The 15,990-nt window shown below is 42.5% G+C and overlaps 1 protein-coding gene across 1 annotated transcript in view; it reads right to left on the reverse strand.

Moving 5' to 3' along the window:
• Positions 1-1,800: 1,800 nt before the first annotated feature.
• The window catches only part of SLC28A1 (solute carrier family 28 member 1), an 81,247-nt gene continuing 67,057 nt past the window's right edge, over positions 1,801-15,990 (reverse strand). The window contains exons 13-18 of the mRNA XM_040415758.1: positions 15,351-15,519; positions 12,121-12,318; positions 11,372-11,453; positions 11,152-11,250; positions 10,780-10,894; positions 1,801-2,421 (exon numbers count right to left, since the gene is read on the reverse strand). Of these exons, the coding sequence (XP_040271692.1) occupies positions 2,301-2,421; positions 10,780-10,894; positions 11,152-11,250; positions 11,372-11,453; positions 12,121-12,318; positions 15,351-15,519 (784 nt within the window). The 3' untranslated portion in view covers positions 1,801-2,300. The remainder of the gene's footprint in view (positions 2,422-10,779; positions 10,895-11,151; positions 11,251-11,371; positions 11,454-12,120; positions 12,319-15,350; positions 15,520-15,990) is intronic.

The following is a 15,990-nucleotide window of genomic DNA, read 5'->3' on the forward strand; positions in this document are numbered from 1 at the left end:
CGTTGACACAATATGGTGCCATTTCAAACGGATCCGTCCCTATTGACTTTCAATGTAAAGTCTGGAGTCCCTTTTATACCATCGGATCGGAGTTTTCTCCAATCCGATGGTATATTTTAACTTGAAGCGTCCCCATCACCATGGGAACGCCCCTATGTTAGAATATACTGTCGGATCTGAGTTAGATCGTGAAACCTCATTTCCGACAGTATATTCTAACACAGAGGCGTTCCCATGGTGATGGGGACGCTTCTAGTTAGAATATACTACAAACTGTGTACATGATTGCCCCCTGCTGCCTAGCAGCATCCGATCTCTTACAGGGGGATATGATAGTACAATTAACCCTTTCAGGTGCCGCACCTGAAGGGGTTAATTGTGCTGATCACGGCCCCCTGTAAGAGATCGGGTGCTGCCAGGCAGCAGGGGGCAGTCTTGTACACAGTTTGTAGTGTATTCTAACTAGAAGCGTCCCCATCACCATGGGAACGCTTCTGTGTTAGAATATACTGTCGGTTCTGAGTTTTCACGAAGTGAAAACTCAGCTTTGAAAAAGCTTTATGCAGACGGATCTTCGGATCCGTCTGTATAAAAACTAACCTACGGCCACGGATCACGGACACGGATGCCAATCTTGTGTGCATCCGTGTTCTTTCACGGACCCATTGACTTGAATGGGTCCGTGAACCGTTGGCCGTGAAAAAAATAGGACAGGTCATATTTTTTTCACGGCCATGAAACACGGATCACGGATGGGGCTGCAAAACGGTGCATTTTCCGTTTTTTCCACGGACCCATTGAAAGTCAATGGGTCCGCGAAAAAAAATGGAAAACGGCACAACGGCCACGGGTGCACACAACGGTCGTGTGCAGGAGGCCTAACTCAGGTTCATATCTGTAGCGGTTCCAATCGGGGGCCTCCATTGCAGATTCTGGCAAAAAAAGCAGCACAAAAATACAGCTGCATGCAGCAGTACTTTGTCCGGCAGAATGTTGGAAACCCAGCAGACCCCATTATAGTAAATGAGGGCCACTGTGTTTAGTTGTTGTCCATCATATGTCAGACCAGGCGCTTCCATTTTCTTTAGTTTTTCTGTTCCTATACCGAAACAGAAAAATGGAAAATGCACCACATACGTGAATCTAGCCTTACATCAGTGTGCATGCAGCCTAAAGGAGCCTCTAAGAACTGGTGACTTTTGCCTCATGTTGCTATTTTGTTAAAGGGGTTATCCAACCCCAAAAATTCCCCCCCAAATACCCCGGGCCCCTCAGACAGATTGTAATTTCCCGGCTCCCCGACACCTGCTTCGCTTCTGATGCCCCCCCCTATGTTTTCATACGCGCAATGGGGAAATGCAGCGGCGGCCATGCGGACATTAGAAGCAATGCAGGTTCCGGGGAGCAAGGTAAGTACAATCTGTGTGGGGGGGCATTTTTGAGGTTTTATCATGACTTTGCTACAATTATACTGTAATAAAACCGCAATGTGGCCTCATCCATTTAAAGGGGTTATCCAAGACTACAAAAATGTCCCCCATATGCTTGGGCCCCTCACAATGAATATACTTACCTGGCTCCCCGATCCCTGCGCTGCTCCTGGTCCCCGCACTGCCGCTTCTCCACGTGCGCAGATGAAAACATCTGGTGTCGGGGGGGGAGCAGCCAATGGCAGACGGGGACGAGCCTCCCTAGCATCTCGGGTGACAATAAGGAGGCTCGTCCCCGTCCTTGCCTACCATTGGCTGCTTCCCCCCGACACCAGATGTTTTCATCCTCACAAAGGGAGAAGCTGCAGTGGCGCAGGGAGCGGGGAGCCAGATAAATATATTCATTGTGACGGGCCCAGCATATGGGGGACATTTTTATAGTCTTGGCTAACCCCTTTAACTTTTCTTTTAGTGTTAACAATTATAACTATATATTATCAGACATTACATGCATATAATACACAAGTATCTTCACTATATTAGACAGTTATATCTTAGCAAAAAAAAATACAATCAGGTAGTTTTTCTGAGGTCTTCAAACGTAATGTGTTCTTCATAATGCAAACAGAAAGTAAGCTTCCACTTTACCTCGGTCTTTGTTATGCGGGGGGATGGTGACTTACCAATGTTTTACAATAATCCAATGAAACTACTGTATAAATAATTGATATGTCTGTTGTTCTGTATGTCAACATGGCTGAAGTCCTTCTGATATCAGATTTTCCAAAAGTGTTTAATCAATGCCTGGTGCAGATGTTTTCAGTGCTGGTCTGTCCATTAATACATTAGCTAGTAGACGGATGACGTTGATCACAAACCAAGGCAATCTGTATTGTTGTAAAAGAAGCAGCAGTTCATGACAGCCATGGTAGAGTGTGTCACGTTTTTCCATCCATTTATAAATGACAGTGTCCCATTCATATTTTGAGTGCTGTATAGGGGGGAAAACATACGTTGTTCAAAAACAACCAGAAATAAAGCAGATATTGCAGCAGAATCCTTTGAGAGCCTCAGAGATTCCAATAATACTCTATGGCAGGGGTACTCAACTACTTTTTGTAAAGGTCCACATACCTGGGTCCGTTGTAGGATGAAGATCAGAGGGCAAAAATATGTAAGGAGAGACAACAGTGGCATGTAGTAGGCTGTGGTATTTATTTTTACAATGTAACACCCCAGAGTTGTGTTACTAAACTCTTTTACCCCGCTACAATCTCCTAAGAGCCTTTACATTTTCATCTCATGTAATTTTGCATTATATCCTCACAACTGTGCATTATAAACCTATGTTAAATGTATATTGCTGTAATTTCCATGTTCACCAGCAGGTGGCAGCAATGTGTTAGCAAGGACTTAGGTTCAGTTTAGTACATCTAGGCTGGAATAGTTCATTCCAGCTTAGCTCCCCCTCTGTGAGCAGAGTGGGCTGTGCCCATATCCTGCAGCATCGGGAGAGAAGGAAGTTAGAGGCAGTGTGCCAGCCACCCCTGTTGGGGAAGGCTGTGTGTTAGTCTTCAGGAGTCCCCCTGCATAGGGAAGAAAGCCAGGATCTTGTCTCGGCTGAGACATTGATCCCCATCCCCAGCCTGAGCCCTGCAGCCTCGGCTGGATGAAGCAAGCAGACAACTCCAGTTACAGGAAGAAAGCATACCCTGAGAAGATAACTGAGTCAAGTTCCAGAGACCCAGTAAAAGCCATATTCCTCCTCAGCTAGTTAGTCCCCAGACAGCAGAAGATAGAGAGTGCAGAAGCCAATTTCTGCCACAGTATAGAGCTAACAAGCAGACGTCTTTTCCTGCAAGCTCCAGGTACATGAGAGAGCAGAAGATAAATTCCTGCCAACCATTGCCAATACCTGCTGGGACCTAAGACTAAAGCTGTATCTTGCTTGGATGAAAGTTACAATCAGTAAAGACAAGTTTGAACTTCACCAAAAGTCTGGATCTCAATTTCTGCTGCGAAACCCCTCTATAACTCCTACTAGCACTACACTCAATTTATTGCAAGTGAGCCAGGATCCAGCCGTCCAGCCGTACCCAGGTAGGAGACACCGTTGACACCATTATCACTACAATACAGAGACATTACACCACTCTGGCATTCCTAACCTGGGGCGTAAGTTATAACACCTTGGAGGGCCCTGTGACAGTACCCTGCGCACGCTGCAATTGACGTCACAAACAAAACTATAGACTATCACCTACACCTGACCCAGCCATTGCATAATTTGGCGTCAGAGTGCATACCCTGGTCCAGCTCATTGCAACAATAAGCCACTCCACTAATCCCACCCAATCTTCTTTGTGCCCCTCACACAGTAATGGTGCCCCCTTAGGGCCTCTGCACACAGTAAGGATGCTCCCTTAGGTGCTTAACACAGTAAGAGTGTGCCCATTAGTGCCACCTGACAATGATGCCTCTTAGTGCCCCCTAGACAATCAGTGCCCCTCAGACAGTATGATGACCCTTTAGTGCCCCCACAGAGTATGATGCCCCTTAGTGCCCCCTCCCCCACACTCAGTATGATATCTCCTCTCACAGCAGGGTGATCCTTTAGTGCTTCGACACAATATGATGCCCTTTTAGTGTCCCTGACACAGTATGATACCGTTTTAGTGTCTCCCTAAACAATATGGCATCCTCTTAGAGTCTCCCCAGACAGTATGATGCGCTTAAGTGCCCCCTCACAGTAGAATGATGCCTTATGTGTCCCCACACAGAATAAGGCCCCATTAAGTGCCCCCACAAAAAGAGATATCCTTTAAGTGCTTCCACACAGTATGATGTTGCCTTAAATGCCTCTCACACACTGTAGTGTTCTACACACAATGCTGCACCCTTAAGTACACCTTCACAGAGTTATGCCCCCTTAGGCGGCCCACTACACGGAGTGATACTCTCTAAATGCATTCCTATACAGTATGATGTCCCCTTAAGTGGCCCCCACACAATGGTGCACCCTAAAAGCTCCTCGCAGAAAGATGTCCCTTTAAGTGGCCTTCCACACAGAGTGCTGCCACTTTAAATGCCCCCCATTTAGTGATGCCCCTCAAATTTAAATACTAACCCACCTAATGTGCCTCTCACAGAGCATAGCAGGTCTGCTCCATCCTCTGAAGAGCTGTCTGTGGCTCAGGCGCTATGATATGACTATATTGCGCCTGCTTGTGCTGAACCACGGATGGTAGGGGAATGGTCTAGTAGAGAGCTGATGCCTGCTTGATTATTGTATTCAAATGTATATTGGGAATGCATATACAGTTGCAAGTGGGACATGCACACGTTCAGACCGCAGTCCACCGGTTGAGTGCCCCTGTTCTACAGCTTGAGGGTAGTGTAAGGTTCCTTTAGTATGGAGCCTTACAGACTGCATGCTCTACTACACAAACTCTGTGAGACTCTACACACATGTAGATATTTTGCATAATAAATTGATTTTGATTTGATCATAATTCAGCTTAGATGATCCTTCAAGAGAACAAAGGAGGGGCTGAAACAGAGCCATCACAGAGCTTGTCTGCCAGAACTGTCAAAATCAATTACAAAAATGATTTGAAACAATAATACATGCAATTCAATAAAAAAAATATACAAAAGATGTCCATAACCTATAAAAGCAGCAAGGATGAACACGAGCATTAGGAGAAATAAAAACAAAAACAAAGGGTGCACTTTGATTTGTGACTTCTTTCTGCTTCCCAAATGGGGAACGTGTGCACCACGTTAATTTATAGTGCACTATCTTGAGGAGTGGGCTCCGTCAAAATCCACCCAGGAAATAAAACAGGCCTTCCTCAAGTTCAAAAAAGGTGGAATGAAAGCAGCTTATACTTCATTTGGTAATGCCTTGGACTCTTCTTGCAAGTTGGATTTCTTTCTGCGACTCACTTACTTTAGCTGTGATTTTTTTGTTCACTGCATTCGACTAAGGGTATATTCACACAACAGTATTTCTGTGTCCACATCCGTTCCCCAATTTTGCACTCATTTCAATGGGGCCACAAAAGATGCGGACAGCACACTGTGTGCTGTCCACATCCGTAGTTCTGTTCTGCAGCCCCACAAAAAATATAGAACATGTTCTATTGTCACGGACAAGAATAGGCATTTCTATATAAGGCTGGCCCTGTGCAAAATGCAGAGCGCACACAGCCAGTATCTGTGCTTTATGGATCTGCAATTTGTGGACCGCAAAACACTTAGGCCCCTTTCACACGAGCGAGTATTCCGCGCGGATGCGTGAGTTGAACGCATTGCACCCGCACTGAATCATGACCCATTCATTTATATGGGGCTGTGCACACGAGCTGTGATTTTCACGCATCACTTGTGCGTTGCGTGAAAATCTCAGCATGCTCCTCTTTGTGCGTTTTTCACCTAACGCAGGCCCCATAGAAATTAATGGGGTTGCGTGAAAATCGCAAGCATCCGCAAGCAAGCAACACACGGTTGCTAGGAGACGATCGGGATGGAGACCCGATCATTATTATTTTCCCTTATAACATGGTTAAAGGGAAAATAATAGCATTCTGAATACAGAATGCATAGTAAAATAGGGCTGGAGGGGTTAAAAAAATAAAAATAAAATTAAACTCACCTTAGTCCACTTGATCGCGCAGCCCGGCTTCTCTTCTGTCTCCTTCCTTGCTGATTGCAGGAAAAGGACCTGTGGCGACGTCACTCCGGTCATCACATGATCCATCACATGATCTTTTACCATGGTGATGGATCATGTGATGGACCATGTGATGACCAGAGTGACGTCACCACAGGTCCTTTTCCTGCAATCAGCAAAGAAGGAGACAGAAGAGAAGCCGGGCTGCGCGATCAAGTGGACTAAGGTGAGTTTAATTAATTTTTTTTTTTTTTTAACCCCTCCAGCCCTATTTTACTATGCATTCTGTATTCAGAATGCTATTATTTTCCCTTATAACCATGTTATAAGGGAAAATAATACAATCTACAGAACACCGATCCCAAGCCCGAACTTCTGTGAAGAAGTTCGGGTTTGGGTGCCAAACATGCCCGATTTTTCTCACGTGAGTGCAAAACGCATTACAATGTTTTGCACTTGCGCGGAAAAATCGTGCATGTTCCCCCACGCACCCGCACCTTTTCCCGCAACGCCCGTGTGAAAAAGGCCTTACTGTTGTCTGAATGTAGTCTAAACAATGTGATTACCAGACAATTCCTTGTTTTGTAATTAGGATGTGATTAAGATACAGTCCTGATCAAAAGTTTAAGACCACTTGAAAAATGGCAAAAAATCATATTTAGCATGGCTGGATCTTAACAAGGTTCCAAGTAGAGCTTCAACATGCAACAAGAAGAAATGAGAGTGAGACAAAACATTTTTTGAGCATTCAATTTAATGAAAACAACGAATAAATTGAAACAGGCTGTTTTTCAGCTGATCAAAAGTTTAGGACCACACCTCCAGAAAACCCCTAAACCCCCCCAAAACAGAAATCCAACTTCCAAACATGAACTCAGTAATGAGTAGCTCCGCCGTTATTGTTTATCACTTCAAAAATTCGTTTCGGCATGCTTGATGCAAGCGTTTCCATGAGGTGAGTGGGAACATTTCTCCAAGTGGTGAAGATGGCCACACGAAGGCCATCTACTGTCTGGAACTGTTGTCCATTTTTGTAAACTTCCCTTGCATCCATCCCCAAAGGTTTTCAATTGGATTTAGATCAGGGGAACACGCAGGATGGGCCAAAAGAGTGATGTTATTCTCCTGGAAGAAGTCCCTATTCCTGCGGGCATTGTGTACTGTAGTGTTGTCCTGTTGAAAAACCCAGTCGTTACCACACAGATGAGGACCCTCAGTCATGAGGAATGCTCTCTGCAACATCTGGACATAGCCAGCGGCCGTTTGACGCCCCTGCACTTCCTGAAGCTCCATTGTTCCACTGAAGGAAAAAGCACCCCAGACCATTATGGCGCCCCCTCTACTGTGGCACGTAGAAAACATCTCAGGTGGGATCGGCTTGTCATGCCAGTAATGTTGGAAACCATCAGGACCATCAAGGTTAAATTTTTTCTCATCAGAGAATAAAACTTTCTTCCACCTTTGAATGTCCCATGTTTGGTGCTCTCTTGCAAAGTCCAAGCGAGCAGTTCTGTGGCGTTCAAGGAGACGAGGTCTTTGAAGACGTTTTTTGTTTTTGTAGCCCTTCAGTCTCAGATGCCGTCTGATGGTTATGGGGCTGCAGTTAGCACCAGTAAGGGCCTTAATTTGGGTCGAGGATCGTCCAGTGTCTTGACGGACAGCCAATTGGATCCTCTGGCTCAGTGCTGATTAAATTTTTTTGTGTCTTCCACTTGACTTTTTTGTTCCATAACCCTCAGGATCATTTAAGAAATTCCAAATGACTGTCTTACTGCGTCCCACCTCAGCAGCGATGGCGCGCTGTGAGAGACCCTGCTTATGCAGTTCAACAACCCGACCACATTCAAAAAGGGAGTTTTTTTGCCTTTGCCATCACAACGTGTGACTACCTGACAGAAAATGTCAATGAATCCACATCTTTGCACAGATTTGGCCTTTTAAAGGCATATGGTCCTAAAATTTTGATCAGCTGAAGAACAGCCTGTTTCAGTTTAATCGTTATTTTCAATTAATTGAATGCTCAAAAAATGTTTTGTCTCACTCTCATTTCTTCTTGTTGCATGTTGAAGCTCTACTTGGAACCTTGTTAAGATCCAACAATGTAAAATATGATTTTTTGCCATTTTTCAAGTGGTCTTAAACTTTTGATCAGGACTGTATATGCTAGTCACTAGAGATGAGCAAATCGAAGCTGACGAAGTGGAATTCGATTCCGAATTTCAGGAAAAATTCAATTTGCACTGAAGCCGAATTTCCTCACACTTCGTGGTAACGAATTGCATTTCTTCCTAAAATGGCTGCTGCACGTGTGAGGACATGGAGAAAGGAATTCAGGGAACGAGGGATCACCCATAATACCATGCATGCAGCCAATCAGCAGCCAGCCAGCCCTGTGATGTCACAGCCCTATAAATAGCCTCAGCCATCTTGGATTCAGCCATTTACCAGTGTACTTAGTGCAGGGAGAGACTTCTGCAGGCGCTAGGGACAGTGTTAGAAAAAACTTCATTGTGCTAAAAAAATGATTTACAAGTGCAGGGAAAGATTACTCAAGGTGTAGGGAAAGGATAGGGAGGAATCATTCCACAGCTTTTATGTTGAACAGGGTTCAGTAGGTGAGGTTACAGCCTGGGTAATAGGAACATTCCTATTATACCTTGCAGCACTGACTGAGGATCCAAATTGCCATTACACAGCTCTGTAATTCCAGCAAACCATTCTTATTAGGGTGCAAGTGCTGATTGATACAGGGATTAACAGGGTTTATTACAAGGAAATATTTCTACGTCTTATTTGCCCTTGTGCGGTGCAGTTATATGTTCTAAAGCATTTTTTGGCTTGTATTAGTGGGAAAAAGGGGCTTATTAGCCGTTGTGTGGTGAAGTGCTAAAGCACATTACAGCCCTTTTTGTCGTGCATTAGTGGCAAAAGTAAAATATATTTGCCGATCAGCTGTGCAGTTATATGTTCTAAAGCCCTTTTTGTCGTGTATTAGTGGAAAAAATATATTTGCCGGTCAGCTGTGCAGTTATATGTTATAAAGCCTTTTGTGGTGTGTATAAGTGGAAAAAGAAAAAATATATTTGCCGTTCAGCGGTGCAGTTATATATTCTAAAGGCGGATGCTCAACAGACAGGATCCGTTTTTTGGGAGTTATTGTTCTGACGGATCAGAGAAAGGGCAAAATAATCAGTGACGTCGACACAAAACTTACTGCTAACACCCTCTCTACTCTGTCACGGGGGCTCTACTTGTATACGCGTTTAATAGAACAGGTTCTGTAGACATCTATGTGGAATCAGCTGACGACGGTGTAAAAAGAGTGCGCTTCTTCTTGGCGCAAACATCGACCTGTTAGGCCCCTTTCACACGAGCAAATATTCCGCGCGGATGCGATGCGGGAGGTGAACGCATTGCACCCGCACTGAATACCGACCCATTCATTTCTATGGGGCTGTGCACACGAGCGGTGATTTTCACGCATCACTTTTGTGTTGCGTGAAAATCGCAGCATGCTCCTCTTTGTGCGTTTTTCACGTAATGCAGGCCCCATAGAAATGAATGGGGTTGCGTGAAAATCGCAAGCATCCGCAAGCAAGTGCGGTGTGATTTTCACGCACGGTTGCTAGGAGACGATCGGGGTGGAGACCCGATCATTATTATTTTCCCTTATAACATGGTTATAAGGGAAAATAATAGCATTCTGAATACAGAATGCATAGTAAAACAGCGCTGGAGGGGTTAAAAAAAATAAAAAAATAATTTAACTCACCTTAATCCACTTGCTCGCGCAGCCCGGCATCTCCTTGTGTCTCCTTTGTTGAAGGACCTATGGTGAGCATTAAATACAGTTACAGGACCTTTGATGACGTCACTCCGGTCATCACATGGTACGTCACATGATCTTTTACCATGGTGATTCACCATGGTAAAAGATCATGTGACATACCATGTGATGACCGGAGTGACGTCATCAAAGGTCCTTTACCCAGGTCCTAAAGAAAGAATACAGAAGCAGATGCCGGCTGCGCTATCAAGTGGACTAAGGTGAGTTAAAAATTTTTTTATTTTTTTTTAACCCCTCCAGCGCTATTTTACTTTGCATTCTGTATTCAGAATGCTATTATTTTCCCTTATAACCATGTTATAAGGGAAAATAATACAATCTACAGAACATTGATCCCAAGCCCGAACTTCTGTGAAGAAGTTCGGGTTTGGGTACCAAACATGCGCGATTTTTCTCACACGCGTGCAAAACGCATTACAATGTTTTGCACTCATGCGGAAAAATCGCGGGTGTTCCCGCAACGCACCCGCACATTTTCCCGCAACGCCCGTGTGAAAGAGGCCTAAGGCTGAGTTCATACTTGAGTTATTTGGTCAGTTTTGGCCCCATGACTGCCCAAATAAGTGAAGTGTGCAGTGATTCTAAGAGCGACGCCTGTCATCTACATGTTATACGGACTCACAGTATTGTTTCACTACCAAAGCAGATTCCCTATGCATGTTACTGCAAGGCACAGTGTTCTACACCACTATAAAGGCTCTCTGAAGCCAGGAAATAGACGGTTTTTAACTAAATTCACCGCAAATAAATTCGGATCAAAACAAATTTTTCCCTAAAAATTCGGCAAACCGAATTTTTGAAAAATTATCTCTACTAGTCACACTTACCTCCCATAAATGTCCTGACAACAGACATAAAGATTATAGGTTTTATTCCCATAAGCCTCTGTGCTTCCAAGAAATGGTATGCAGTCTACTAGGCTTCTTGGTGTATACAAAATTCCTGCAACATAAAGTAATACTGCTAAACTACAGGAGGTGATATTTAATTAGCAAATGATGATAAATGGCTCAGCTCTAGTCTAGTATGAATAGAAAGATACCATTTATGCTAGGAATAGTTACTCAACACATTAAAATTCAGACAAAAGAAAAGCAAATATAACTATTAACAATACATATTGGTAATGCAAAAAATCCTGACATTTGCATGACTAGGAAAAGCAGCAAATAATTAAAATTCGACAATAAAACACCTACCTGCAATGGCTGCATTAACAAATGATACACACGCTCCAGTCATCAAAGCCCGAACCACTACTTTGGCAAGGTCACCTTTACGCTCCTGCGCCATGGAGGCTGAGACATTCAAATAAAAATAAAAATGAGTTTGTGAAATAAATTAAAAATGAAATGCAAAATAGAGGATATTGTATTTTATCTTCAACATGCTCATTTTTATGATAAAAAAAACACTTACACAGCCCTCCTAGCATGATCCCAATGGAGCTGATATTAGCAAATCCGCAAAGAGCAAATGTAGTGATGACCTCTGCTCGCTCCTGTAAAACACAACTGCTTTAAGTCACATGCATAAAAAACAAACAAACATGAAAGTATCAGCAACACGTCAAACTGAAATCATCAACAGGGTGGCCTTTTCATCTGAAAGTTCACACCATAAATGTTCTGCATCAGTTTTACAGGAACTTAGGTAAATTTCACTCTTTTTACTCCTTCACTAATGCCACAAAATGTGGACCACACAATCTGTCCACTTCCCCCGCAGTTCTGCCTAAATCTCAATAGAAACCTATAGTGATCTACATTTGCTTCAATATTGGATCGGGGTATGTGTGGCCATCTTGACACTGAAACGCGCTTATCTTACATTTTTGTAAAACCATCTTTACACTCAAACTGTGCCTTCAAACATAAATGGCATCTATTTTGCACAAGTTACATCAATAGTCTCTTCAACAGGTGGATATCTAAGTCTGGGGTCTAAGCACAACCATGCATGGTGAGAACCTTTTTTACTTTATTATGAGAACACATCTTAAAAGGGTTTTTCCCAAGACTTTATAACTGATGACCTATCCTCAGAATGAAAACTAGTTGGTCCCACAACTGGCAAATATTTTTATTTTTCTCTTTTCTTCTATTAAAGTATAACAAAACAGTCAAAGACAATGTATATCGCAGTAATTTATATTATATGGTACTTGCCGAAATCCACTGTCTGGATCCATCTACCCATTCCTCAAGACCTTGCAGACGATTATCTTTATAGTCAGCCAGTATTCGATATGCCACAAACTCATTGAGAATTATCTTTGTGCCCAACATCTCACCGACTGGACCCGCTTCATCCCATTCTACTCCCATCATAAAGGCCACAGGCATGAAGATGTAGGACAGTATTAGCTGAAGATGAAAGATGATGCATTGAATTGTTAAAACATACAACTATGATCTAATGTCTTCTTTGAGACATATATACATATACCATACAGTATGTGTGTGTGTAAATATATATCTCATACACACTCTTGAACAGTGAAATACCAAGAAGGAAAAGTTATGAAATTATGAAAATTAAAGGATTCATAGAAATGTTGGCCCTATGCAAATGATAAAAAAAATGGAAACAAAATAGTCAAAGCATCTTGATGTATTCAGTTTTGAGTATGAGTGCCACGCACAGAAGTACATGCACTTACACACCTTGACATGCTATCAATGAGGCTAATATGGTTGTCTGAAGAATGTTCTGCCACGCTGAATGCACTTGGGCACGCAAATTATTAAGATCCGTTTCAATATATGTTTATGCCATGCAAGCTGCTCACAGCATGAGCAAGAAGCGGCCTGGCGTTGTCCTGTTGTAAAACGGCTCCTGGAGAAATGGCCGTATAACTGGTTCCACAACCAAACCAATGTATCACAGAGCTCTTATTGTATCTGAAATGAAGACTAGAGGGGTTCAGCTACTGTACATTATGCCACCCCATACCATAATCCCAGGAATAGGACTGGTGTGACGTTCCCTTGTGAAGGTCTCCTCATGATGTTGTTCACAAATCTCCGGCTATCATTGTGTCTGAGACAAAAGCAGAACTCATCGCTGAAGAGGATAGACATGCATTCCCGCCTCTATTGCCGTCTTGCTGTGCACCATGATAGCGTTTGAGAGCAGTGATGTGAGGTCAATAAAACACCTGTAACTGGACATCTAGCTTGTAACCCAATGCCCTGCAAATGCCTTCTGATGATTTGTGTAGACACTGTTTGTGCGTCTATGCCTGGAATGTGATGTCCAATTTCACATGCAGTACAAGTGATTCTTCATCAGACAACATGTCCGTGCAGAGGTTCGACTCTAAGCACCTCTTATTGTCATTCCATTTTATCTTTTTCTCCCAACCACCAGCACACGCAAAGTTGAATAGTGCGGACATCTTGGCCTAGGCACATAGTGATCGGCTGGAGTGATAAACCAGGTCTCTCAGTTCAAGGATGCTGTCCCTCTCAGTTTGGGACAAGTGCTGACATGTTGATAAACAGGAGGGATTCCCACAATCTTCCAAACTGCCATAATAATGCCAAAATAATAGTGTCATAATGTTCCTTTACAATGCTTTAAAAAAAAAAAGGAGGACAGCATGTCTAGTTTGGTGGATGATGGGTGCACGTCTCCCGAGGAGTGGTAAGCCACCCCACATTGATCAGATGATCCGCAAAAGATAAGAAAAATGGATGGAGACAGCATGTCCTCAAGTGAAGATTCATGTTATGTTAGCATCTGGAAAAAATCTTAACTTGAGGATGTGCTGTCTCCATCCATTATTTCTTCTCCTTCCCAATGGTGTCATAAAGTGCCATATTCCATTAAAATACAGTGGGTATATAATACCACCATACTTTCTACATGATAGTGATAAACGTTAAACTAGTGACTGTGATATGGTGACAGAATGAAATGACGGCCGTATGTTGCTTTCCGCATCTGATCCATTCCACGGCCCCGCAATACATATAAAACATGTCCTATACATTGAAGTCTATGGGTCAACAAAAAGGCGGAACGCAATCCGTTTTTCTGTGGACATGCTGAACTGCCCGCATAAAAACAGGTCGGCATATTAGCGGACAGCAAAAAACAGACGGTCATCTGAATGACGAAAGACAGGAGAGCTGAGAGATCTTCTATAAACCCATATGTGCAATCAAGTCTAACTTCACCACATTGTATTCACTTGTACTGTACATATGATATGAACCAATTACCATCGATTCATATGTATTTTTAACCCCTTCCTGGCAGCCAATTTCCATTTTGTCATTTTTGGTTTTTACTCCTAGCCTTCTAAGAGCCATCATTTTTTTTTAGTTCACATAGCCACATAAAGACTTGTTTTCTTTACAGGACAAGTAATATTTTCTAGTGGCACCATTTAATATTTTATACAATGTAATAGGAAACTGGAAAAAAATTCCAATTGGGATGGAATTGGATTAAAATTGCAATTCTTCCATTGTTCTATGGGTTTAGTTTTTATGGTGTTCATTGTGCAGTAAAAATAACATGCTAATTTTATTCTGCGGGTCAGTATGATTACTATGATACCAAAGCTTATATAGTTTTTCTTATGTTTTAATACTTAAAACAATAAAAACTTCAAAAAAATATCTTTGCATTGCCATATTCTTTTTGGCACAATAGGTGATCAAAACCTCTTGTTTATTATTATTTTTGCACTTTTCCACTGTAACCAGGGCATCTGAAGGAGCCCAGCCAACCCTTGCCTACCAGCGCCCCGCTGATCCTGGCGGGCACAGGCACTGAATACTCCAGTGTGCATGAGCACAAAGATCAAGGTGTTTTACCAAGACTATAGGACCTATTTGTAACATTTTGAAGCATTTGAATATCCCATGCTGCTACACTAAAGTTTAATACCGCACATGTGCAAATACTATAACTAATGGATTGATGAATAACATTTAGTCAGTGACCTCCATCAGAAAGATCACACTGCCTAACCCTTCCCCAGAAGTTGTCATCTTATTTCAGTAAACACAATTAACATTAGTTCGTCAGACTTATGAGACTGTTATATATTAACTCTATCTATGAAAACTAAACTCATTGCTAATCAACTAGTAGACTTTGGAATTTCTCCCTCTCTGGTCTCCTCGTTCACACACACACACACTGTAGTGCTATAGTGCTGGGTTCTTCAGTCAATAGCCTAGAATGTTCTCTCCGTTACCTTGTTTAACTAGCTTTAACATTTGCTGGACAATTTAATATACCATCTTCTAAACCATCTCACAAGAGTAGTCCCACTACCTCCACTTCATCAGGACTTTGTCCTTTGCAGACAAGTTTTGGTTCATATCATTTTTTTTGCATTGCTCAAACTGTAAAATGTAACATGCTGTTATTTCCTCACCTGTAGTGTGAGTTTTGGATAGTTCACCATTCCACCCAACCAGGAGAAAGCAGCATTGATGAACTGAAGTAAGGCGGTGAATGCAATTAAATTGGCTGCAATGTTTGCGACCAGACCCACAGAGGTAGAGGCACCATTGCTGGCAGCTTCCAGTATAGTTCTTTCTTCCCTTAAGATGGAAAGAAACATACAAAAATCATTTGTAGTCAAATACGAAAATTGTTCACATGTAAACGATCTTTATGTAGCTACCTGCTATATTATGTTTAGAGCTGAAGAATCCAAGGTACCAGATTCCAATAAATGAGTTATCCCATGATTAATTTAAAAATGGAAATCACACATCATATTGGACATGTCAATCTCTTTCTAACAACGCTAGAACCAGCCCTGTACCTCACATGGATCCAGAGATCACTCCAATTGTTCTGCTAGATTTATTTCAAGGGGTGTGTTCTTTCTGCTGCAGCTCTCTCCCAACCCATTTAAAACTCAATTTTGGCCACGCACGCCCTTTATTCAAGCCAAGATAAAAACCTAAAATGTTACATTTTAATATATCTATAATATTTATAGATTGTAAGCTCTTGCGTGTCCTCTAACCCTCTGTAACAGTCTGTTAATAGTTTCTTGTTTCTTG

Source organism: Bufo bufo, chromosome 1 (genome assembly GCF_905171765.1).
Source record: "Bufo bufo chromosome 1, aBufBuf1.1, whole genome shotgun sequence".
NCBI classification, from domain to species: domain Eukaryota; kingdom Metazoa; phylum Chordata; class Amphibia; order Anura; family Bufonidae; genus Bufo; species Bufo bufo.